The 25,155-nt window shown below is 44.9% G+C and overlaps 2 protein-coding genes across 5 annotated transcripts in view; both read left to right on the forward strand.

Moving 5' to 3' along the window:
• GNAZ (G protein subunit alpha z) overlaps nucleotides 1-25,155 on the forward strand; it is a 264,810-nt gene that overhangs the window by 32,826 nt on the left and 206,829 nt on the right. The window lies entirely within an intron of this gene.
• LOC102934028 (sodium/glucose cotransporter 1-like) overlaps nucleotides 1-25,155 on the forward strand; it is a 75,753-nt gene that overhangs the window by 27,576 nt on the left and 23,022 nt on the right. For all 4 annotated transcript variants that reach the window (XM_043529444.1, XM_043529445.1, XM_037878665.2 and 1 more), the window contains 8 exons: nucleotides 9,497-9,601; nucleotides 12,398-12,457; nucleotides 12,813-12,917; nucleotides 18,902-19,007; nucleotides 19,225-19,305; nucleotides 20,202-20,422; nucleotides 21,372-21,507; nucleotides 22,320-22,427. In XM_043529444.1, the coding sequence (XP_043385379.1) occupies nucleotides 9,497-9,601; nucleotides 12,398-12,457; nucleotides 12,813-12,917; nucleotides 18,902-19,007; nucleotides 19,225-19,305; nucleotides 20,202-20,422; nucleotides 21,372-21,507; nucleotides 22,320-22,427 (922 nt within the window). The remainder of the gene's footprint in view (nucleotides 1-9,496; nucleotides 9,602-12,397; nucleotides 12,458-12,812; nucleotides 12,918-18,901; nucleotides 19,008-19,224; nucleotides 19,306-20,201; nucleotides 20,423-21,371; nucleotides 21,508-22,319; nucleotides 22,428-25,155) is intronic.

Here is a 25,155-nt window from a genome sequence, read left to right on the forward strand (position 1 = left end):
TGGTGTGGTTTCTGTGGTGCTGCTGTATTGCCTTCACTGTGGCTGCGTAATCTAGTCTTTTGCTGTAACATTGCAAGGTGAGAACCCTGGAATGTTCATAATAAATTACTGATAACAAATCAGAGTTTACATTTATAATAATAGTATCAAGCACTTATACAACACATTTCAGCTGTAGATCCAAAACCACTTTACCGAGGAGGTAAGTGTCATTATCCCTGTTTTAAGATGGGGAAAGTGATTCACAGATGGGTGCAGTGACTTGCCTAAGGTCACCCAGCAGGCCGGTAGCAAGGGTTGAGACGAGAACCCAAGTCTCCTGAGTTAGTCGAATGCTCTCTCCATTAGGTCATAATCTCTCTATTGAATGAGACTTCCTGGCAAAGGAGAAATCTTTCTAGATAAATGTGGTTCTGTGACCGAATGCGTCCCTGTATTCACACCCTACACACCACTGTAATAATCTTTGTACAAAATGTGCCTTGTGAACCAACATTTGAAAACTAATAATTTGCTGGCCAATAATATCAAGATGAAATGTATGTAACAATGTTATATGTAAAGTTATGAACATAGGCTGAAATTATGGCTGAAGTGTGTTTACCAGACAATTTTGGGGAGGGGGTAAACCTATTTCTCAAAGACAAGCCGATGCCTTTAGCCAGGTGTGATCAAAATTGATTTGCAATCAGCAGTCAAGTGGCCATCCTTTAGCAGAATTTTAACAAACAGGGAACCTCTTTCACCATGAGACTCCATGCCTCCATCTCCACAGCTTGAAGGAACTTTATTTCAGCAAAATGCATTTGAGGGTGACTGGACTATAAAAATGAGGTGCAAAACTCCCCAGGTACTCTCACTTTCTTTTCTCCCTATCCGTCTGTGTCTCTTTCGCCCAAGAATACAGAGGAACCAGCCTTTGGACTTTGTGAGAGATCCTGACTTGAAAATTTGGTCAGCTATGTTGCTGGGAATGTGTGGTAAGGATTTTACCTGGAACCAAGTCTAGTTTAAGTGGAGGCATTAGAAAGCATTGTATGACTTTTTAATATCTTGTACTTGTGGTCACTTAAAACCTATCTCTTTGTAGTTAAATAAACTATATTTATTCTTTAATCAATACCAATCCAGTGTTGTGTTTAAACTGAATTGTTTGATAACTCCAATTAAAGTAGTAAACTGTTGTTCATTGACCGTTTATGGGGCAATGGACCTCTAATATGTGACTGTCCAGGAGAGGGCTAGGCACTGCAGAATGCATGTGTTTTTGGGAAAATTTGGGACTGGGAGTGTGTTGGGATTACCCTGCAAGTAGTAACCAAGGCTGCGGGAATCTAGAGTGTGGCTCATGTGAAGCTGGAAGGCTGCAGCTACACAAAGACACTTGGGGTGTGACGCGCATGTTGTTTGGCTGTTTGTGAGTGGGCAGGTTGGGAGCTACAGCAGCAAAGCATTGTGAGGCACCTAAGGTTGCAGACCAGGTGGTGACACAACCTCTCGCTAGTCTGGATTGCATCCCAGATAGTGATAGGTGCATTCTCTGAGTGTCACTAATATGGTGCTTTAGTGATCATCTTTGCAGTTCGCCTTGGAAGGAAAACTTCAGTGATTGGTTATAAATACCTACCCCGATCCTGCAGTTGGACCCATGCGGCAGGACCTTTGCACTCGTGTGGGATTTGATGCAGAGCTTTGTTCACCCGGATACAATTGCAAGATTGGGGTCTTGGAGAACTAAATAAATATTTACTGACTGTAGGAATTTTCAGAACAGCTTTCAGAAATCCCTGCCACTTTTTCAGTGTCTCCATTCAGTGTTGCCTGAATTGGGGCAGGATTGGAATTGCCATTTTAATGTTAGAGCATTGTCTTTCCAAGCAGGAGGAGGATCTCGTGAGTAGATGAGGATTGAGAACATTCAGGTACTAATAGAAACCATTGGGAAATGGAGAATCTCAAAGTTATTTTAAGGCAAATTTGTTTTGTTTAATCAACGGAGTGACGCTGCCATGAAACTGGATAACAAACACAGAGGTCAATCAGGACCTCTGCCTGCCTGACTAAATGCACTAAGCCTGATTCTCTGCTGCTTTACACTTCGTATCGTTCTTTATACCTATGAATAGTGAGTGTAAAACACTATCACCTTGTACAGGTGCAAATGATGGCACATGGTGCAAGGCAGTGGGGAATCCGGCCCAGTGTCTACAACACAAAAACACCATGGGTCAGACCCTCAGCCCTGGGTAAGCCGCTTTGCACCGCTCTAAAGCCACAAAGGGGACTTAAAGCTTCCCTAAAAGGGCAGGCGGGAATTCCCCTGACACAGGGGAGTCCCCCAGAGACATAAAGCAATTTAGCCAGCTTTATATCGCCTAAGCCTCTTGTCCATGTAGGAGGCATATCAGAGGCCAGAGGGGATGATCTTGTATTGCCAGAATTGTCTCTAGGATCAATATTTGCTTGAAACCATCTTTGCCTCCTCCCTATGAGCTCCTTCACTTTGGAACACACACATACTTCCTTGTGACCTAACAGGAAATCTCTTCCTCTCCACCCTTGGCAGCACCTGGTAAGATGAAAGCAAAAGACATGGCGAGCACTCAAATCCCTAGTTAAAGTAAACACTTATATTAACAATACTATTCTGGAGGGCTACTCTGAATGAGAGAATGTGAGATTCTGGAAAACCCTTTCCCTGGTTTTAATCTGGGCCAGTCTCAGGCCTCCCAGTGCAAATAGATATGGCAGGAGAGGGGATAAAATATAAAAAGGCCAAAAAGAGTAGAAATACCAGCTTGGTGCTGTGCCAACTAATGCAATATGTAAAGTGTTAGAGAAATGCCTCTTCTGATTTCACCCTGGGGCAGTGCCATGTGTGATTATAACCTGGGAATGTTCCAGGGAAACCAGGGTGAGTTTCCCAAGTCTATAGGTGGGGATGGTGCTTTATAAATGGACTCTTCCCATCATAGTATATTTGTTCCTTTTGACTTTGGTTTATTGAGACTTGACTGCACAATTCATTGCTTTCTGCAATAGAGAATAAAAGAAAATATAACTCCAATAACCTGTTTTAGAAATTAAATTTCCATTGGATTAGTTTCATTCCTCAATTGTCGTGCTGTTCCCTGCTATACCAAGCAGCGGTGGGCATAAGCTGGGGATTGAGAAAAGAAAAGAGGTGGTGTGTTTTCTCTGTTCTTTGTTGAATTAAACTGAATGTTCCCTTTTTTTGCTAGTTGGAGGGGTGAGTAGTTCAGCCAGATAATTGACGGCAGTGTATTGTTTTAGGGAAGTGTTTATCTGTTCCTGGACAAACAGAAATCTTGATATCTTCATTATGTGGCCAATCTCTCAGTATTGACCGGGCCCTGAAAATAAACACACACAATAAAAAAATGTCAGAGTCGGAACCTATTTCTGTTCTCTGTTTGTATTCAAGGGAGCTCTGATTCACACAGAAACATCCCAGCCTAATCTGTGCTTTTTAAGAAATAAATTTTAAAGGAACAGAAAAGCTGAAGAACATAAACTATCTGGGCATAAAAAGTTTAACAATAACTTGAAGAGTTTAGTGACTACTTAGTGGGAAATATTTGGAGACGTGTATGTGTGTTTCCCTTAAAACAGAAATTAAATCCAGCTCTCCCATTTCAGGTCAGTGATATATTAATTTATGGGCTGGACAGGCCAAGGCTTAGGGCAACAGTAAATGAGTAACACCCAGCAGTCAAAGAAGGGAAGAGAATTGGGATATGCAGATAATTTCACTTCAGTTTAATGCAGTCATGTTTCACTGTTGCCCACTGAGTAGGTTTCTCTGATCATTGTGTGTGAAGGATTATTTTATATACTAAAAGTTTTTCCTGTTTGTTAATTTAGCAGTTCTGTAGGCAGGTTATAGGAGGTGGGTAGTGGGGATAAATATTTTGCTTTCTGTCCCTAGAAGGAGTGGACTGAGGTGTAGAAACATTTTTAGTGGTAGGCCAGGGTGAAACCACCATTCTTTAAGGTAAAAAGACCAACCAAACATTCAACCAGAGTGAATCTTTGATAGAAAAGGAAAAGTGCAGTAAATCCAAGTCCTAATGACTCTGCCAACCCCTCTAATGGGACTAGTAGTGGGATGCCTTCCCAAGACTGTAGGCACGGGGTCTGGTGCCTGCATATTTGATGATGGGGAAGCTAAAGTATCGGGCTGGCTTGCTAAGCAACTAGCAGAGGCTGGGCTGCTTTCCAAGCCAACGCTTGCATATGAAGTCCCAGCAAGATGCCTAAAACATTGTTGGATATGCAAGGTTTGAGGAGGTAAGTAATTGCATAGCACCGAGCAGGGAAGGGGGTGGGGGGATGGGGAAGAAGGGACACAGGTGATTCCACATTACAACATAGCCTGTGCTACTTGAGAAATGTATGTCCATCTCTGTTGGTTAAAGAATTGTGTGCCATTTTAAAACTACCTGATTAGATGATAATGCAAAATGTAGATCTTGCAGAGAACGTAGGGCAGCAGAATAGCAAACCTGCTTTCCTTTCTCAAGGTAGCTGAGTCTTGAGAGGTGCATGCAAAGGTTTTACAGAGGCGCTAAGCAATATGCAAGTTTGAGTGGTTAAGGGGGGGGAGAGCTGTGGATTTGCACAAATACACTTTTGGGTCCCAAAATAATTAAGTTAAAAAAAAAATCCAGTGTCATTCCACAAGGGTAAAGTCCCTACCTAAAGAGGTGGATCAATGGCATGAATAGTGCACTGTAGGGGTTTAAGTTACTTTGCTAGCCAAAGTGTAGGATTTCCAGGTTCCTTAGGAGGCCTGTGGGGCAGCAAGCACCAGGACTTCTGGGGAGCAAAAAGCCAATGAAAATAGTAAGGCGAATAGATTAATGAATAATGTGTCAAATATACAGTAACTTTCTTATAGCTTCAGCCTGACTGTGCTTTCCTGAATAGTGAGCCCCTGTCAACAATTGACCTGTCAGAGGATTTTAAAGTAACCTTCTCCTTCTCTGTCTTTCAACAGTGTCAAGGTTCCTTCCCTACTCTGAGCTCTAGGGCACAGATGTGGGGACCTGCATGAAAACCCCCCTAAGCTTATCTTCACCAGCTTAGGTTAAAACTTCCCCAAGGTACAAACTATTTTACCTTTTGCCCTTGGACTTTATTGCTGCCACCACCAAGCGTCTAATAAATATATAACGGGGAAAGAGCCTGCTTGGAAACATCTCTTCCCCCGCCCCCCAAATCCTCCCAAACCCTACACCCCCTTTCCTGGGGAAAGCTTGATAAATATCCTCACCAGTTTGCATAGGTGAACACAGACCCAAACCCTTGGATCTTAAGAACAATGAAAAAACAATCAGGTTCTTAAAAGAAGAATTTTAATTGAAGAAAATGTAAAAGAATCACCTCTGTAAAATCAGGATGGTAAATACCTTACAGGGTAATCAGATTCAAAACATAGAGAATCCCTCTAGGCAAAACCTTAAGTTACAAAAAGACACAAAAACAGGAATATGCATTCCATCCAGCACAACTTATTTTGTCAGCCATTTAAACAAAACAGAATCTAATGCATATCTAACTAGATTGCTTATTCGCCCTTTACAGGAGTTCTAACCTGCATTCCTGCTCTGGTCTGAGCAAAAACATCACACAGACAGAGAGAACCCTTTGTTTCTACTTGCCCCTCCAGCTTTGAAAGTATCTTGTCTCCTCATTGGTCATTTTGGTCAGGTGCCAACGAGGTTATCTTTAGCTTCTTAACCCTTTACAGGTGAAAGGGTTTTTTCCTCTGGCCAGGAGGGATTTAAAAGTGGTTAGCCTTCCCTTTATATTTATGACAAACAGTCTTTCTTCCCTTTTCGTCATCTTTCATCTCCTCTCTTCCACTATATCTTTCATTCATTCACTGAACAGTTGACCCCTTCCTTTTCAAACCCTCATGCCCCCTTCTAGTTCCACTGTATCCTTTCCGAAACGCAGTCAGTGCTAACTGGTGGAGGGAGCTACTTTTCCCTTGAAATTCCCTCATCAGAGAAGCAGGCTCAGCAAGTGTACCCTCATGGCTCCACATCCTATGCACGCTCTGTGTCTGTCAGGTCTGTCCAGAGGAGAAGAAAACCCACCCCCTCCAACTTGTCATAATTCTAACAGCATGATCATAAGGGGAGATCATTAATGGCCAGCTCCCTGAAAATCATAATGCTGACCCTGTCATGAAGGGACAACCTTCCGGTGTCATGGAGTTGCTTGGAAAATAGGCCAGAATCCTTCAGTTTCTGCAGCGATATATTACAGCTCCCACATACTCTCATTGATGAGATTCAGTGTCCAACTCTGTGTGGGACAATCCAAAGTTTAAGGCCCAGTTTCTCTATCTTACGTCTATGATGTATCTAGAAGAAGGGTAAGGAATGGTGTCCCTAGCCTCTGTTTGTCAGTGGGTGGAGATGGATGGCAGGAGAGACATCACTTGATCATTACCTGTTAGATGCCCCAGAAGGAGTGAACCTGGCATTGGCCACTGTCGGTAGACAGGATCCTGGGCTGGATGGACTTTTGGTCTGACCCAGTATGGCTGCTCTTATGTTCTAAGGCTGGGATTTGTCAAAGCAGCCTAAGGGCATTAAGATCCCATCCTGAAAAGTTAAGCAGAATGCCCTGGACATCCGCATTATGTAGATACTCTGGTTTAATTAAAACATAGTAACTGCCATACATGTTGCCAGCCATCAGCTAACCTCTTCCACATAACTTTTTCTTGCTGCAAATTAATAAAGTATTGGCACAAAACATGCAAATTTCTTTTCACAGTTCTGAATTAAAAAATCTGTCCCTATGTATATACGTGCAATTACGGAAAAAGATTTTGTTTTTAGATTGTATTTGTAACTAGTGTATGCTGATCTTATGATCCTCTTGTACAGAGTCTTTCGCCTGTCAGAAAGACAAACAGAAGCAGAAAGTAATAGACCCATATGTTGGCATTGTTTTGTCCTGAAATTGGGAATAATGACTGTTGTGTTAATTGAAATGTTTTGCTAACTGCATTGTTTTTTGTTTGGTTTTTGTATTTTTCTTTTAAAAATGTACACAGACAATACAATGTGGCCATGGGTAAAGCTGGGAATGTTACTCTGTGGTGTTGTATTAATTTAGATCAGGGATCTCAAACTCGAAACACCACAAGGGCAACATGAGGACTACTACATTGGCCAGAGGGCCACATCACTGACACCCCCCCGGCCCCGCCCCACCCCACCTCTTCCCACCCCTTCCCCAAAGTCCCCACCCCAATTCCGCCCCCTCCCTGCCCTTATTCCAACCCCTTCCCCAAATCCCCACCCCTGACCCACCTCTTCCCCTGAGCACAAGGCTCCCCGCTCCTTCCCCCTCCGTCCTGGAAAGTGCTGCCAAACAGCTGTTTGGCAGCGGGAAGCACCTGGAGGTAGGCAGAGGAGCGGGGACGTGGCGCGCTGGGAGGGGGGGCTTGACGGGGTGCAGGAAATAACCCCGCAGTCCTCATGTGGGCCGTGTGTTTGAGACCCCTGATATAGATGGAATATATGGGCCCAAAGAGTCAATGTGACCCTGAAACTGTCCATCTTTATATAGTTTACACAAGGTTTGGTATACAGAGACCTCAGGCTGCCTAGTACCCTAGCAAAAATACCTTTAAACCTATTTTTAACCTATTATTAAAGGTATAGAAAAAGAAGGAAAAACCTTTAAAGCATTTGAAATATTAAGTAAGGCTCTCATTTTAAAAATATCCCTTGTTCACTTTCCCTTCAGGTGGAGAGAGCTTTTAGAAAGAAACACCCTTTGTCTGACAGTCTCTTAGATGGCATTAAAGATGGTAATAACTGTCTTTTGGGGTGGGGAAAGAGGGGAAGTTAGCTGAGATGGGCTGGAGCTGTTATTTAAAGTCCAGTCCCATTTCCTAGAAGACAAAACCAGACAAGCACCACCCAAAAATGGGAGAGGAAAGATTAGCAAAGATAGAAAATACAGTTTCACTTGCAACCTTGCTGCTGGAAAAAAAGCCCAGCATGTCAGCCTTTTCGAGACCTGGCAAACTTGTCTTAGCATCAGGCTGTTTAGGGCATTGGTTTTAGCTGCCTCTTCTTGGTCAAAGGCTCATGGTGGTGTGCAGCAACAGTGACAGTGGTGAGCAGAAGCATCTCTCCCCCATCCCACGAGCCTGGGGGCAGGAGGTGAACCCACCTGAATACAGCCCTGGACGCTGGGATTTCGCTGCCCTCAGGTGACAAATGTGAGTGGGGTGCAGCGGAGGGAAAAGGGGAGTGGTTTGTTTGTTGGACTTTCACACCACAAGGTGGGAAACTGAGGCAAAAGTCTACTGCTCAAGATAATGTGGGGCCAGTGCTTACTTTTTGTTAGCATACTTTTGAGTAATTGTTGCTGTGTTTTCCCAGATTGATGATGTATTTCATTTCCTCTTAATAAAGTTTTCTTTTGTTATACTCAGACTCAGTGTTTGCAAGTGGGGAAGTGTTACCTCCTAGAGGCTCCCAGGGGTCGGTAGTAAATTATTTTCCAAGATTTCTGGATGGGGGCCCAAGCCAGTTTTGTAATGTTAAGAGGGACCTCTAGATATTTAACCTGTCCCTTGTTGCTGCTGCCACCACCCGGCAGAAGGGTTACATAGGTATGATCTCCCTTTTGTGAATCTCTGTCTTACTTTTAATCCAGCACTAACTTCTTTCTTTCCTTCCATCCGTATATATCAGCAGTTCCTGTTTCTCCCCATTACTCAGTCCGTGGGATCAATACAGGATGTTACAGGTTTTAGAGATACCAACATTCCTTGCATGCACATTTGTGTCACTCACATGTACTGCACCCTTGGGCCAGTAGCTGTACCTACCATAGCACCTCCCAGAGTCCCATTCAGTTAACCTATTTTCCCCTTGATGGTCAAGTGCAAAAAGGGTGTGTCTCCCACTGGAGATACAAGCCAGCTGTAAGGCTTGTGGATCTTTCGCCCAATGAGATATCTTATTTTCCTGACAGGGGCATGAATCAGCCTCTTGTCCCTGGAGCAGATTAGATGTGTGACATCAGCCTTTTGTGCTAGCTGCCTGGACCTCTAGCCAAGATCACTGGCTGCTCATTCTGCAATACATCACCCACATGTTAGTTGGAAATGCTCTCCAAAGAGCTGAAATTCTCTATGGGCATAGGCCACGCACTCAGCTCAAGTGGAGGAGGGAGTATTAGCATTCACCAGTGTCGCCTCTGGCTGAGTTAATATGTGATGTCCTGCTCAGTCCTCCTTGCCTGTAGGGATGATGGCTGCAATGTTGGGTTTTAAGAAGAGAAATCAGGCATTCAGGTCCCATAGTGATGGCAGACAGGAAATCTCAAAACACCAAATATGCACTTTTTAAAAAATCACAAATACAGCTCTTGTTTTAGCCAGGGCCTGAGCCCAGGATCTATGACCCACATCTGTTGTTCTCTCTCTTTCCAGATTGGTGCTTCTCTGTTTGCCAGTAACATTGGTAGTGGGCACTTTGTGGGCTTGGCAGGCACAGGAGCGGCTGCAGGAATCGCCATTGCAGGATTTGAGTGGAACGTAAGTGGTACACATTTAAATAAAAATTGTAACCTCGGGGGTATCCAAAGAGATCAGGCGAGCCCACATTGTCTAAAAATCCAACTCACTTCAGTGTCGTCAGAGCCCTCGCCCAGCAGCACCTGCCTCCCCAAGGGCTGGCGACTGGCAGAACCACCCACCACAAGAACACTTTGTGTCGATTCCCATTCCTCAGCCTCTCTCACCACTCCCACCTGCAGCGCAGTCAATGGGAGAAGAAAAGGCCAGTGCTATATTAGGAAACCAGTTTTCCACAGAGGTGTTTCTCTCTCTCTCTCTCTCTCTCTCTCTCTAAATATATTGGTGATTTCCTCCATTCTATCCTTGTCCTTTGATTACTTTTCAAATACTTATAAACAACATCTCCAGATATCGGGGGAAAGGACAGCTTTTCTGATCTCATCTGTATCATTTTTGCTGAGAATTTGCTTTGTAGAAGTGGGATTAGGGGGAGAGGTGTATTTTGCTTTCCTCCAGGAAGTGAGGAATTTAGGGTTGCCTTCACCCCCTACTTGTCCTCTCATTCCCCTCTCACTAAGGGACAGCAGTGAAGGAGTGCAGAGGCTACCTCTCAATGCACCACCAGTGTGGGTCTGTGCTCAGTCTGCTGGGGCCAGACTCCTGTCCTATAACCAAACACCTCAATGGATTAAAAGTACCACGACTACTGCTTGGAGTGGCAGAAGAACCGAAAAGGTTTGGGAAAGGATCTGGGGGAGAGAGCTGGGACGAAAGGTAACGTGCTCCCTCTCCTCAGTCAGTTCTACCTGTAGTCCTCCATGGATTCAGCAACAAAGCTCATGTATGTGTGGCCTGGAGGAGATGCAGGAGTTGGGGAACAGCCCCTTTATGATGTATTTCCCCTTTCAGGTTAGCTGGTCTGAAGGTGCAGTTTGCATCACATATTACCACTGCCCTGAACAGCACTAGCTTCTCTACCATCAGTACTCATTGGAGGGAAATTGGGGACAGTCACTAGGAGGTCAATTCCTGGCAGCAAGGCGTCTGGAACAGGCAGCTGTTTACCTGGTGCCCCAGGAAGATCTGGACATGAGAGAACACGAATGAGCCAAGAGCCTTGAGATCTAGCTCTTTCCCTTGGATCCTCAGCCTCTGGAATTATAGTGGCCATGCCCCTGGCTGTTGCACTTCACGAAGGAGTTTATGCAACACAACAAAAGACCTTGGAGATTTGGGGTTTCCCTGTAATTGGTTTGAATCATCAAAGGAAGCATATGGGCCTTAGGTTTTTTTAAAATAGAAGTGTGCTGGGTATAAAATGAGCCGCATATAGATTGCAACTTCTTCGTGTAAGGGGAAGGGAGTAGACGCTCGCTTAGAGAGATGCACACATTGGAATCAGTTAGTTTAAACTGTCGCTTTTTATTATGTTCTGATGACGTGGAGGACAGTGATGTGCATGTGTGTACATGTACACAGAAGCTAGCTAGCTACATTACAATACGAACAACACAATGGAACTGATAAACATGCTAATATACATGGGAAAATGCTGCTTTGGGATCCATACTGATTGTGTTAGCAAGAGAGAGAACTGGACCTGATTCCGCTCTCACTTATACTGCCTCTGTGTCAGTGTAATTCCATTGATTTCAGTGGCGTTACTCTTGATGTACATGGGTGGAAGTGAGAGCAGCATGGTGCCCAATATGGCTGGCATGTCCTATGCTTGATCTATGAGCAGAACTTCAGAGAGGCAATAAAGAACTAGCGTGTGGATGAGAGATCTAGAGTGCAGTTCTGAGAGCAGAATTTAGCTCTGTATTGGTTTTAATGTGCACAAGTCTGCACAAAACAAATTGCTAACATTTAAGTAAGAAATATTGATGTATGATCTACAATAAAATATCTGATGCTCAGAATATACAGTATGTAGTATCGCAGAGCTACCATACTTTACAGTATATAGTCCCAAATATGAGAGTATTATATGTCTTATAATGTATAAGGACACCGTTTAACTATTCCCACTGCAGAAGGCAGGTCAGTGGGCTAGTCTGGTGGGTGACATGGGCATGGAAGTAAGCTCTGCTGTCCAACACCTTGGAGTAGCAGAGCTAGTCACAAGTGAGACTTGTTCATAACACACTTGGATTTGTTAGTGGTTTGTTTCCTGTGTCGGTGGCTGCCTGGAGACTAGTAAAGGGTGCTGGGGTGGCATCCCTAGACTTTCTTCACATTTCCCAGTGGTAACAATGGTGAATCTGCCAACACAGAAAGGTTTCTGGGTGCTTCTGGTGTTTAAAACACCATGTTGCCTTGGCCTGCTCCGGGCAAGAGTAATGAAACAGTGGTTTAAGCACCTGTGCCCAGGGTACACTAATGCTCTGGTGGTTGCTACGACTAGTGGAGCTGTAGTGGGATAGTGCAACAGAAGGACATTTTAAGACCAGTGTTAGACACACTACAAATGAATTTCCCCATGGACAGACATGGGGAAATGCTGAAGCAACGTTCTCTTTGATACTTCAATAAGTCTGCTGCAGTGGGGGACTCTTCCTTGGGTGCTTCTATTGTTCACCTGGGGTGAAATCCTAGTTCCATTCAAGTCAAAGACAAAACTCCCATTGACTTCAATAAGGCTGGGACTTCACCCCTGGAGTTCCAACTGTAAAATGCCCAGACAAGTGGAAAGAATGAGGCCGGGGCGCCTGCACTGGTCACCGTTTTACTCTCTGCAGCTGGATACGTGGCCTTGGAAAGTGCTGGTGAAAGGACAAGAGGCTAATTCAGCTGTTCTTTCCTTGGTTACAGGCCCTGATAATTGTATTTGTTCTTGGCTGGTTGTTTGTACCCATCTACATCAGGGCTGGGGTAAGTACAAACACTAGGTTATGCCTTTTATTGTTTCCAGCTTTCATCTTTCTGTTTCAGCCTGCTGTGTTTGTGGGTCTAGCACTATCACAAAACCATTCTCAGTGGGAGGAGAGACCTGATTGTGACAGGGACTCGACATAAGTTGTTTCTGTATGTATTTAAACAAGGAGGTCTCTGTGTCTTTGAGATCCTGACATGAGGAGCATCTGACAGACTGTCTTTCTGTGCTTCTTGGAGGCCATCTGCATTTCTAGTGCACTTACCAGTGTGGTATCTGGACGGAAGAGCCTCTGCCCCCTATGGTAATTGTCTTTTGTTCACAGTGTGAATTCTTCTCCCTCTCCCTCTGCAGGTGGTGACGATGCCAGAGTATCTCAAGAAGCGGTTTGGGGGCCGACGGATTCAGATATATCTGTCAGTCCTTTCTCTGCTCCTCTATATTTTCACCAAGATCTCGGTGAGTTAAGCTTTTCCAGTTCCTCTATTCTAAGTGAAGTTCCTATCTGTATTATTATTTTATGCTCACATAAAATCTCTCTATATGTATGGTTCACTTCTCTCATTTGTTGCCTGGACTCTATTTAGGTAGGTAAAAATCTGTTTCCATGTTGTCACTCTTCCGTCTAGCAGTGCTGACCATCCAAATCAGCTCTACAGCTCTAGGTGTGCCTGTGCCTGTTGGATTATACCAGGGGACTCTTTCTCTAGATGGTGGTTATGATTTAGCTTTCTTTTTCCAGGATTTTGTTTCCACATGTGCTCCCCTCTGGAACAGGTCAGGCTGGCTGGAGCCTTGTACTATATACTGTATGCGCCATCTCAGGCGTCAGTGAGAGAAACTGAAGAGAAGATCTCAAACTATCAGAATTTTAGTACCTGGTTCTCTGCCCTTGTCCCTCAAGGGCAACTATTGCTGCTTCTTACCCAGGAACATTCACCCCACCCCATTTTCAGCATTTTGTTTTAGAGCCTTCCTTCTAAGGTCTCCCATTCTTACTCCTGGGCCAAATTCTCCTGCTGCAGAGTATGAGTAACTCACTTTGGCTCTAGTGGGAGAAAAGGGGCCTTGGGCTTTCAAGGAATGGGTTTTTTGTCCCCACTTTTCCACACATCCTTCCATCTGTATCCTCAGCTGAACATGCAACCTGTTAGTACTAATGAAGCAAAAGCAAGAAAAGAGAGGAAGGCAGGTGGGGAGAAGAGAGATGGGGTTAGAAAATAAAGGAGTGGGGAAGTGCAAGGAGAGGAAGGGAGGGAAGAGGAAAGAGCCTGTCTGTGGATCAGTTTGAGCTATGAAGTGTGGCTAACGAGGGGATTGCAGGAGCAAAGGGAGCTGTGATTTTCCTCCCCTTTTGAACCCATTAAATCTCCATCCAAGTCCACAGGTCAGGCAGACCTGGCTCTGTTGTTTTCCTGCAGTTGCCATAGAAGGTTATTCTTTGCCCTCTGCATAGGAGCTGAGTGTGATAATAGTCCAATGTAACCTAAAAGAGCTGGCCTTTTGCTCCCATTCTCACACTCTTACAATGACTGATTCTTACCAAGGTTAAATTAAATAGGCTAGGTCTATGGCGAATCCCCAAGTTGGCTTTTTGGTTTCCGTTTTCATTTCTGTAGCATTTATTTCCGTGAGGAGCTGTCAACACAACTGTTGTTTCTTATATGCAGCTGTAATTGGAAATGTTGCATCCATTTAAATGGGCATGGTATTGTTAGCACATAGGTCTAGGGCTCCAAGCATCCCTTATGTATGAAACTGTTAGCTTTATTTTGCAAAGCTTTATGGGACTTACATTAAAAGAAGACAATAAAGAATTGCAAGTAGGTAGATTTTTATATTGCTTATAGATAAGGCTAAGGTTTTGTCACGGATATTTTTAGTAAAAGTCAGGGACAGGTCACCGGCAATAAACAAAAATTCACAGCAGCCCGTGACCCGTCCCTGACTTTCACTAAAAACATCCCTGACAAAAAGGGGTCAGCGGGTTCAACACCCACCGCTGCTGGGGCTCCCGGGTCCCCCACCGCTGCAGTGGGCAGGAGCTCCAGGGTCCCCCTGCCCGTGGGGCTGGGCTGCTGCAGGGTCCCCTCGCCCCTGGTCTGCCAGCTGCCCAGATGGCAGACAGCGGGGACTCCCTGCAGCTGTCCAGCCGTGGCGGGGGGACCCTGCAGCTGCCCAGTTACGGCGGGCGGCAGGGACTCTCTGCAGCTGACCAGCAGGGCTTGTGGGCATCTGCAGGGTCCACCAGCCCTCTGCCATGGCTGGACAGCTGCAGGGTCCCTCCACCAGGGTAGGGGTTGGGAGCTGGGGGGGTGGGGGGGCGGAGGGGCTGGCTGGGAACTCCAGCCCTGGGGCAGAAAGTGCACGGAAGTCAATGGAAATCAATGGAAGTTCTCTGACCTCTGTGACATAATCGTAGCCTTACTTATAGAGTGAAAATATGGTTGAGTGTGACCTAGTTTCATAATCTATTTTAAGGTTGTTTTTATGCCTGTGATTCTCTAATGAAGTTGTTACTGAAATGAAAAGAAAGGGCTTATACAATGGAAATGTATGAGGAGACGATTCACCTTGCGGGAGCATAATCACAATGTGATATTAACATATGATTGGACAATGTATAAGACATTCCAAAACACAAAGGACAAAATGAAATGATTGGTTAAAAACATGTTGTTAAGCAGGTTAAAACTGAAATGTAGGGTATAATGGAATATGACATTTGTCTTTGATTGGGTAGGCTGGGGTTACTGTGGCAGGCAGAGGACCTTAAAAGTGCCTACAGCATGGTTGAAGAACAGCTCACCACAGCAAATCAAGGCACTCTGGTTGGTCCTAATAAGTGTAGACTGGAACAAGAGGGTCCACAAGAATAGCTTCGGGTATTTAAGAGGGCAAATGGCAGCAGCTGGTTTTGGGGGTTACCTCTCTGCATCTCCTTATCTGAGCCTGCCTGAAGAGGATGACTGGGAAGGTTATTACCTGGAATGTGATGGCTCATGGTTACACAACTTCTGGGAAAGTCCTAAGTGAGCATTGTTTGTGGCAGCTGGTAGAGGTAAGAAAAAGTAGGGACAGAAAACAGGTTCTCTGGGAGGAAGGTTAATATCAGAGCTGCTACCTGATACCACCAGAAGACCTGGAGGAGCAGGGTCTTGTCAGGGAAAAAGCTGAGATGAGGAGGAAAGTTCAGATGCGGAGGGAAATACACCTAATGTCCCTTGACCAATATAGAAGCATTAATCTTTGTAGATGAGCATATTGGAATATGAACAAAGGTGATTTCATCATTCTGCTTGCTAAGAGGGTTAAAATAGCGGGCAGGGTTGTATCATCTTAATCAGGGAGATTTTAATTAATGTGTTACAAATGACTGTTGATAAAGATGCTTAGAATGCTCTCCCCAAAGACTATAGATTAGGGAGAATGTTGTTTAACAACACTGTGAATATTCTCCATCCAGGACTAACTGGAATAACACCCGTAGCTGATATTAATCAGTCTCTGGGAGAGCATCCCATGAACTACCATGAGTGGTTATCCTCTGTATGGGAATGAAATAGGGTGGTTCATAATTGGCAGACCGAAACCCCCTATGCAAAGCTTTTAATTAGTAATTCTGTTTTGGGAATTAAGAATATGGGGGAGTTGGTAGCTTCCAAGGGGGGCTGGCTTTTGATGAAGTTCTCAGTTTCATGATCAAAGCACATCAGGGCATTGTGGCTGCCAAGGCTGAAGCTGAAATAAATTGTAAGGTCACAGTGACGCCCAGTGCAGTTCATATTTGTATCTCCACAGTATCTTGTATCGTGGGTGCCTGTTTTACATGCTGGTTCTTCCTTTACACCACTTGTACATGTGATTGTTGGGGTTTTGCTCAATGTGCAACATTCTATGTTCCATGGTTTCTCTACTGCAGAGGTTCCCTTCCTTTTGGGGGCAGAGTTCCTCCCCTGTGTGGTGCACCAGTGATGGGCTCCCCTTTTTCCATGTTCCCTTGCAGAATTGCTACTGTCTCTCCTTTTTCTTGCCCATTTTCTGCCTCTTTTCTCTTTTGTTTCTGTTCTGTGTATTTTTTGTCCTCCCCCACCGCCATCTTGTTTTGTGGCTCTGTTCCACTGCTCCCTAGGAAACTCCGTGCTGTCAGGGTTGACTCCATGGGGCTCCCATAACCAAGATGAGTTCTGCAGAAGCAGAGTAGAGAAGCTTAAGTCAGTCGGCTGCTGCATGAGCCTACAGCTCTGTGCGAGCTGTTGCCATGGTAGCTTTCAGGGAGCTGAAAACCATTAGTGCTGCTTCCATTGCTGTCACCAGTGGAGCTGTACCCACGGTAGAGATGGTGGGCAATTTTAAGAAAATCATCTAGTGTAGGCAAGGCACTGGTGACCAGTAACTGATTACATTAAGACTAGGTGTCTGGGGAAACAAGTACCTGGATGCTCCCCCGTAATCTGAAGGAATTTAAAACCCGAGTCTGTGAATGTATTGCAAGTGTTTCTTGGAATTCTTTAGATGTAATGGAAGTTGTAAAAGGACACTCATGTCATTAATAGTTTTGCCTAGTGGTTCTTGAATGATGTGTGCCTAGCTCTAGAGTGATTTTTTTGCATGGAGAAGGTTTAGTACATTCAGAGAGATAACGTTTTAATGGTATCCATAACAAGGAAACATTAGCAGTAAATAATGTAACTGGGAGGTAGAGGAGGTGAACTCGGAAGGTGATTCAGTAAATCCAAGGAATTTACATATTGCTCAGGATGTTAAATAATTAACTATGTTTTAAACCTCAAACTTTGGGGCATAAGATGATCAGCTGTGAGGGTCAGGAATGAATCATCTCCCATAGAGAGCAGCACGGGCTCACAGTTAGCCTGTGGGATTACGGTTTCTGAATTCCTGCATCTTAACCCAGCCCCAGCCTCCATGGCCACAGATGGTGAAAGCAGGGATGGAATTCATTGGTGGGACCAGGCATACGTTTCACACCCTGTGTGGTGCACAGTTCAGCTTCACAATGCCTCTGCATGTGGCTGGTGGTGGGAGCAGGGCTGGAGGATCTGCAGCTGCACAGGTCTCCTTCTTGCCCTGAAAGCAGAAGGGGTGAAGGGGCGGGGTGTTGAGGTGGTGACAGTCTCAAGGTGGAGTTTCCTCAGTGGCCTGGGGGAGAGGTTTTCTTCCTCCAGCATCTGCCCAGCTACTCAGGCTGAGTGCTGTGGAATGGATTTGCCCCGGAATATTTTTGTTTTAGTTTCCCTGTTTGGAAAACGCGGAGGATGATACTCAGTTTCCTGGCTGACTGGGGAGTCATGAGGATATGTTACTTACTGATTGTAAAGGGCTTGAAAGGTAAAATGTGCTAAGTAGTGTTATGTACAGCATGGCACAATTAGCCAGATGCATGACTTTTATATTACCCCTCTCCTTGTGGCAGAATACCTGACTAGATGCGCTCCCTATGTTCCTTGAATAAATGTTTGCCCTAAAGCCTAGTAGAGCTGAGGACTAAACATCCCTCTTAAGCCTTGTCTGCCCTGGGATTTTAGGGTGAGGTTTTCAAAAGCTCCTAAGTGATTTAGGAGCACAAATTCAGTGAGATGACTTTTAATGGCATATATGCTCCTAAGGCATGTAGGCACTGTGGAAAATCCCCACCCCCAGACACTCCCCCCTTTGCATTGGTGCAGCATGCTGCACTGTTGCAAACCCCTAATAGAGATAGAAATTACACTGAGGCATGAATTGGTTACCCTGATTTCAAATTATCTCTACTTTAGGGGGTTTCCTTGGTGCAAATGTGTTGGTAACTAAAATCCCAGGCCGTATTCACGAAGTTGCAAAATCCATGTCATTACAAGAGCTAATTGTTTCTCCAGCTGGCCTGTTGAATGCTAATTACTTTGACAGATATTCATGGAATTTGTGTAAAACAAGGTGTCATCTTTGATTCCTGTTTGTCCTCAACTAGGCAGACCAGTCATACCAAGCATCTGTGTTGCACTGGAAAGGTGAGCCTGGAAGAATGGCATTGAGCAAAGACCTAAATAAAAACAAAAGAGTTTTTAAACAAAACTCTTCCTGGTTATAATGCAAAGGTTATCAAAAGACTTTGATGGTCTGGGATTTAAGAACTTTGTTGAACTGTTTCCCTATACATAAATTCACAGGCCTGGAGAGGTGGGTAGCCAGATTTGGCTAGGATGGATCACTGACAGATTTCTGGAAACCATTGTAAAAACTGCAGAAACAAAGACATGAACTTCAAAAATCCACTGGCAGTTAAAATAAAGCAGATCTGGGTGACCAAGGAGACAGGACCAGTCTTTATTTTGCATGTGCTTTTATTCTTTTGTGCAGTGCTTGGGAGAGTGGGGGGAAAGAGATGCTATCAGTAGAGATGATATCTTAAGCATTCCCTAAACTGTCATCTTTCCTTTTATTAGGCAGATATGTTCTCTGGAGCTATATTTATCCAAATGGCCATGGGGCTAAACCTTTATTTGGCCATAATCATACTGCTGGGTGTTACTGGTCTTTACACTATCACAGGTGAGTTTGTGGAATAGACTGATAAATTAAAAACAAGTTAAAAGGGGATCCAGAAAGATGAAAATGGAAGTGGGGAGTAAGAGGGTAAAAATGAGAGCATGAAAGGGGAGAGGGGTGTGTGTGTGAGTGAGAGAGAGAAGGAAACAAAGAGAGGTGATTCCCACTAAGGCATTAGCACAGGGGCTGTCATATTTTTCTGGCCTTTCTTTGCCTTTAGGTGGCCTTGCTGCCGTGATTTACACAGACACCTTACAGACCATCATCATGCTGGTGGGATCCTTTATTCTCACAGGATTTGGTAAGTAAATCTGATGAACGAGAGCTGGAATGATCAGCTACAGCCCCCAGTGTCCTGTGGAAATGGATCTAGCACTGTGGAGTCCTGACAGGTTAACAACTGAGGCGCTCCAATTGCTTCATGTATTTGCTGGGGGAAAGGGGAGGGCCGCATTGCTAAGCCCTCCTGTCATCCCGACCATTGCACCTTCAACACATCCAGGAATGCATAATATTAAAGTAGGACCAAGATTCTGAGTCTGTGGTCCATGGACCTCTGGTGCTAATTGTGGAGCTGGTTGGTCATATGGTATGGCTGCGCCTTGTTTCCAGCTGCTAAATTGCATGAAGAAAGCTCAAATACATTAAATATTTATGCAGGTTCTGTAGTTACCATAGGGATGACATAGAGTGGCAGAGGAGGTGGGCCGCATGATTGTGAATAGGAGGCTGGGTGTCCACAAGATCACAAAGATACTAAAATGCAGTCCACCTGTGACACAGAACCCTAGTATTTAGGGATCAACCTACAAAATTAATCAAGAGGAGATAGTAAAGGCAGGGAGCCCTGTGAGGCTGTAATTTCCTCTCCCTTACCTTGTAGCTTCTTACTGCTTGGTCTTCCTCTTTGGAAGCTTTTCACTGAAATGAAGTTGAGATATTATACCTACATTATACTTTTTGGCAAAGTGTAAGCAGGCATCTGAGGCATGGGAAGGACAGTGGAGTATAAAGGAATCTTTAGAAGGAAAGCCACTGTGGTTCCTTGCTTTTGAGACTGTTCATAGCACATACTTTGATGTCTTCTGACAATGTTGATCTCTGTTGGGCAGATTTGTCACACGGATAGCATGGAGTTTTCTCCTGGGGCTCTTCTACTCCATCAGGAATTTCAAGCATCTTTACGTTATTTTTCAGCATTTGCCAAAGTAGGAGGATATGAGGCCTTTAAGGAGAAATATATGAAAGCAATTCCAGGAAACACCTCATATGGAAACATTATCATTGATCCAAAATGCTACACCCCTCGGGAAGATTCTTTCCACATCTTCCGAGACGCAATCACTGGAGACTTGCCATGGCCGGGGCTTACCTTTGGCTTGAGCATCCTCGCTTTGTGGTACTGGTGCACAGATCAGGTAGTGTAAAGGCAACAATTGGAATTTCAGAGCATTCTAAAATCTGCAGTGTAGTTGGACTGATCTCTCTCCCACCCCACCCCCCATGCCTTTATCTCCTTAAGGGAAGGTGATTTTTCTCTATAGCTTTTAAATGCTCAGCCTTTTCTATGTTAAGTCAATGGGGTGTGTGTGTGTTCCTTTACTACCCTTTTGATGTCATGCTGAGCATATGTTCTGTGTGATGCTTTTCTCCCTTTCTTGTGATCTAGTTTTCAAATGTGGGCATCTTAGTAGGACATCAACATAAATATAATGACCTTTATCAATCCTGGTATAGACCTGGCTTTCCATCCAGCTGTACTAGGTGTATCTTGTATGTGTGCTGCTGGAATCTCCTTGCATAAACAATGCTGGGCAGATGGTCTGTGTATGTCAGTCCCTCCGTGCTAGGCTGAGGGACTGTCCATCTGTTTCCTTTCCTTTTCTTCTCCTTAGGTCAATGGTCCTTCCAGTCTCCAAAAATGATCAAACTGGTATGTTTCAGAAGGGGAACGTACTACTGTATTGGTGCAGTATTGCATACCATGTATGAGTTGGGGGGAATTCTTCCAGCCCTCAGCTGGTGATCAGATTGAAAGTCCTTATAATTTGTATCCTAGCTAGCGTAACTGTGTCTGCTGTTCTTATTCATTTAAATGTCTAATCCTTTTGAAACTTCCTAAGCTACTTGGTTCAATAATATCCTGTGGCAGGGAGTCTCACAGGTTAAACATACCCTGGACAAAAGTGTTTTCTTTTATCCATTTAGGTTTGTTCTAAGGCCTTCAAGTGCTCTTTTGTTTTTCTAATTATGGGGAAGGGCAAATTGGAACACAGTTTAAAGAGTCTCATTTTGTGCCTTGGTGTGCCCGGCATCGTGTGTGGGTGACAAAGCTGGAGTCATTCACATCTACTATCTCATTGACAGGTTATTGTTCAACGATGCCTCTCAGCCAAGAACATGTCCCATGTGAAGGCCGGCTGTGTCATGTGTGGGTACCTGAAGCTGCTGCCCATGTTTGTGATGGTGATGCCTGGGATGATCAGTCGAATTCTGTACACAGGTAAGACCTAGTACTGTAGCCCCCTCATTCTCTTCTCACTCCTCTTCCAGCCCCACTCAGTTTTCTCTTCACTGTTTCCCCCTCCTCCACTCCTTCAGCCCCTCTCCTCACTGACACCCCCAAAACACATGCATACACCAGCTGCTCCCACAAAATAAGAAGCTATTGCTCTTTCTCCATCCCCTGCTCAGGGCTCCACTGTCCCTGGTGCAGAACAGGTGTCTCAGAGTCTCTCTCTCTACTGCCCTCTTTGTTGGTAGCATTCCTGCTCTACCTGAGTGGGTGGGAAACACTCCTGTCTGTGAGTGACGTTTCGCTGGCGCAGAGGGAGTTGTGCCTGGATCCCACAGAGGAGTGTTCCCAGATCACGGAAATGCCTGTGATTTGCAGGCTGCCAGAGCTCAGTGTCAGCGCAGGACCAGTTGTTTTTTCCCCTCTCCGATGAGCTGTGTGTACAACAACAAAGGAGAGCAGGTGACTCTGAGCAGGAGAGGGCCTTTCAGAGCACACGCTAACTTTGCCCTGGCCCCTGAGCCCCGATTTTGCAGTCCTCGCATGATTCAGTCCCGACCTCCTGTGCAGTTCTGCAAATGCAGTTTTGGTGGCTTGACCTCAGCACCATCATCACTGTTCCCCGGCTAGGAAAGAGGTGATGCAGGAATGGAATTCCTTCCCACAGCTGCGGAGTCAAGGGTGAGATCAGGCAAATAAATCCAGTGGTTTAGCATGGAGATGGGTTTGGGAAGTTCTCTTGATTTATGGGTAACTTGCTGCTATGACCCCAGCTAACCGTCTTGTTATCTTTTTCTCAGATATGGTGGCTTGTGTCGTGCCTTCAATATGTGAGAACTACTGTGGCACCAAAGTTGGCTGTTCAAACATTGCTTATCCAAAAATGGTGGTGGACCTTATGCCGAATGGTAAGATAGTGTTTTTGTGGGAAAGACATGGATGGCATATTAATAGAAGTTGGGTGTTGTGGGGGAGAGATGTCCCAGAGCTGGAATTCGGCTACCAGAACTAGGGACGTGCATTCTCATTTAGTCTGATTTGACATCATTAATGTACTGCACCACTTTCTTGAGTTATCAGGGCTCAGCTATCGTAGGCCCTAGATCATTCCAATATACACAGTATATTCCTATACATGCTGCCATAAATATAAAGGGAAGGGTAACCACCTTTCTCTTTACAGTGCTATAAAATCCCTCCTGGCCAGAGGCAAAACCCTTTCACCTGCAAAGGGTTAAGAAGCTAAGGTAACTTAGCTGGCACCTGACCCAAAATGATCAATGAGGAGACAAGATACTTTCAAATCTGGAGGGGGGGGGGGACAAAGAGTTAGTCTGTCTGTGTGATGCTTTTGCTGGGAACAGATCGGGAATGCAGACTTACAACTCCTGTTAAGTTAGTAAGTAATCTAGCTAGAAATGCATTAGATTTCCTTTTGTTTAATGGCTGGTAAAATAAGCTGTGCTGGATGGAATATATATTCCTGTTTTTGTGTCTCTTTGTAACTTAAGGTTTTGCCTAGAGGGATTCTCTGTGTTTTGAATCTGATTACCCTGTAAGGTATTTACCATCCTGATTTTACAGAGGTGATTCTTTTACCTTTTCTTTAATTAAAATTCTTCTTTTAAGAACCTGATTGATTTTTCATTGTTCTTAAGATCCAAGGGTTTGGGTCTGTGTTCACCTGTACAAATTGGTGAGGATTCTTATCAAGCCTTCCCCAGGAAAGGGGATGTAGAGCTTGGGGGGATATTTTGGGGGAAGACGTCTCCAAGTGGGCTCTTTCCCTGTTCTTTGTTTAACACATTTGATGGTGGCAGCATAGGGTTCAAGGACAAGGCAAAGTTTGTACTTTGGGGAAGTTTTTAACCTAAGCTGGTAAAAATAAGCTTAGGGGGTCTTTCATGCAGGTCCCCACATCTGTACCCTAGAGTTCAGAGTGGGGAAAGAACCTTAACACATGCCGTGTGTTATGTCATAGATGGTTACAGACTAGCGGTGACAATCTTGCTTATTTGCAAACATGAGCCAATAAGATGCTGCCAGCGTTAGCCTTGTGAGAGGGGTAAATCTGGCCTACAGTTGCCAGCTACTACTAAGAAGTTGCCTCTGCCAGAATCTCTGTGTTGAGGGATGTACTTGCAGTTCCTCTGCTAACCTCACTGGGCTGAGTAGAGAAAGTACAGCCTTTCTGGTGCACAGCCATTGGTACATTATAAGGCCTATTCAATTTTGCAGAACAATGCACCTCTGGAGGGAGATAGGTAAACATTCAGCGAAAAATGAGAAACTTTTGCAACCAAGTATAAGCCTTCATGTTATGCCCATGGTTTCCAAATGGACCACTAAGAAGGGATGGGTTTGTGCAGACTTAGGCCACAGTCAGGAGGGCTGCTTCTCAGCTGTCTGCATTAGGATAAGCTACTTGAGGGAGGCTGCTTGTGCAGAACTCCAGCCTGAGGTCTGTTTCCCTCACTTCTCACTGGCAAGAGTCTCTCACTTGGAAAAGTAGCATCGTTCCTGGAAGAGGAGCTGGGAGAGCCAAGCCCCATACACATGGGGCCTCTGCTTTACCCTGGCCTATGAGTTTGGCAGATTTTAGAAGGGTACAGCAGGGAAGGTTTGAGAACTCAGTGCGTGCTGAGAAGACTGCCCCTCTCTGGGAAGAGACTGCTAGACAGTGATGCTGGCAGGTTTGGCCTCAGACCACTAAGGAGAAGAGTTACACGAGAGATGAGCTGAAGAAGTAGCCAGCTAGACCCAGGGATGTGAGCACAGAAGACAAAGGGAAAGATGGCCAAGGAAACATGAGAGTAGGAAGGTCTGTACGGAGAAGGGACAGATAGTTGCCCTGACAAAAGATTTGTTCAATATCTTCATAAATGATCTGGAGGATGGTGTGGATTGCACTCTCAGCAAATTTGCGGATGATACTAAACTGGGAGGAGTGGTAGATACGCTGGAGGGGAGGGATAGGATACAGAAGGACCTAGACAAATTGGAGGATTGGGCCAAAAGAAATCTGATGAGGTTCAATAAGGATAAGTGCAGAGTCCTACACTTAGGATGGAAGAATCCAATGCACCGCTACAGACTAGGGACCGAATGGCTAGGCAGCAGTTCTGCGGAAAAGGACCTAGGGGTGACAGTGGACGAGAAGCTGGATATGAGTCAGCAGTGTGCCCTTGTTGCCAAGAAGGCCAATGGCATTTTGGGATGTATAAGTAGGGGCATAGCGAGCAGATTGAGGGACGTGATCGTTCCCCTCTATTCGACACTGGTGAGGCCTCATCTGGAGTACTGTGTCCAGTTTTGGGCCCCACGCTACAAGAAGGATGTGGATAAATTGGAGAGAGTCCAGCGAAGGGCACAAAAATGATTAGGGGTCTAGAGCACATGACTTATGAGGAGAGGCTGAGGGAGCTGGGATTGTTTAGTCTGCAGAAGAGAAGAATGAGGGGGGATTTGATAGCTGCTTTCAACTACCTGAAAGGGGGTTCCAAAGAGGACGGCTCTAGACTGTTCTCAATGGTAGCAGATGACAGAACGAGGAGTAATGGTCTCAAGTTGCAATGGGGGAGGTTTAGATTGGATATTAGGAAAAACTTTTTCACTAAGAGGGTGGTGAAACACTGG

This window comes from Chelonia mydas, chromosome 15 (genome assembly GCF_015237465.2).
Source record: "Chelonia mydas isolate rCheMyd1 chromosome 15, rCheMyd1.pri.v2, whole genome shotgun sequence".
In the NCBI taxonomy this organism is placed as follows: Eukaryota; Metazoa; Chordata; order Testudines; family Cheloniidae; genus Chelonia; species Chelonia mydas.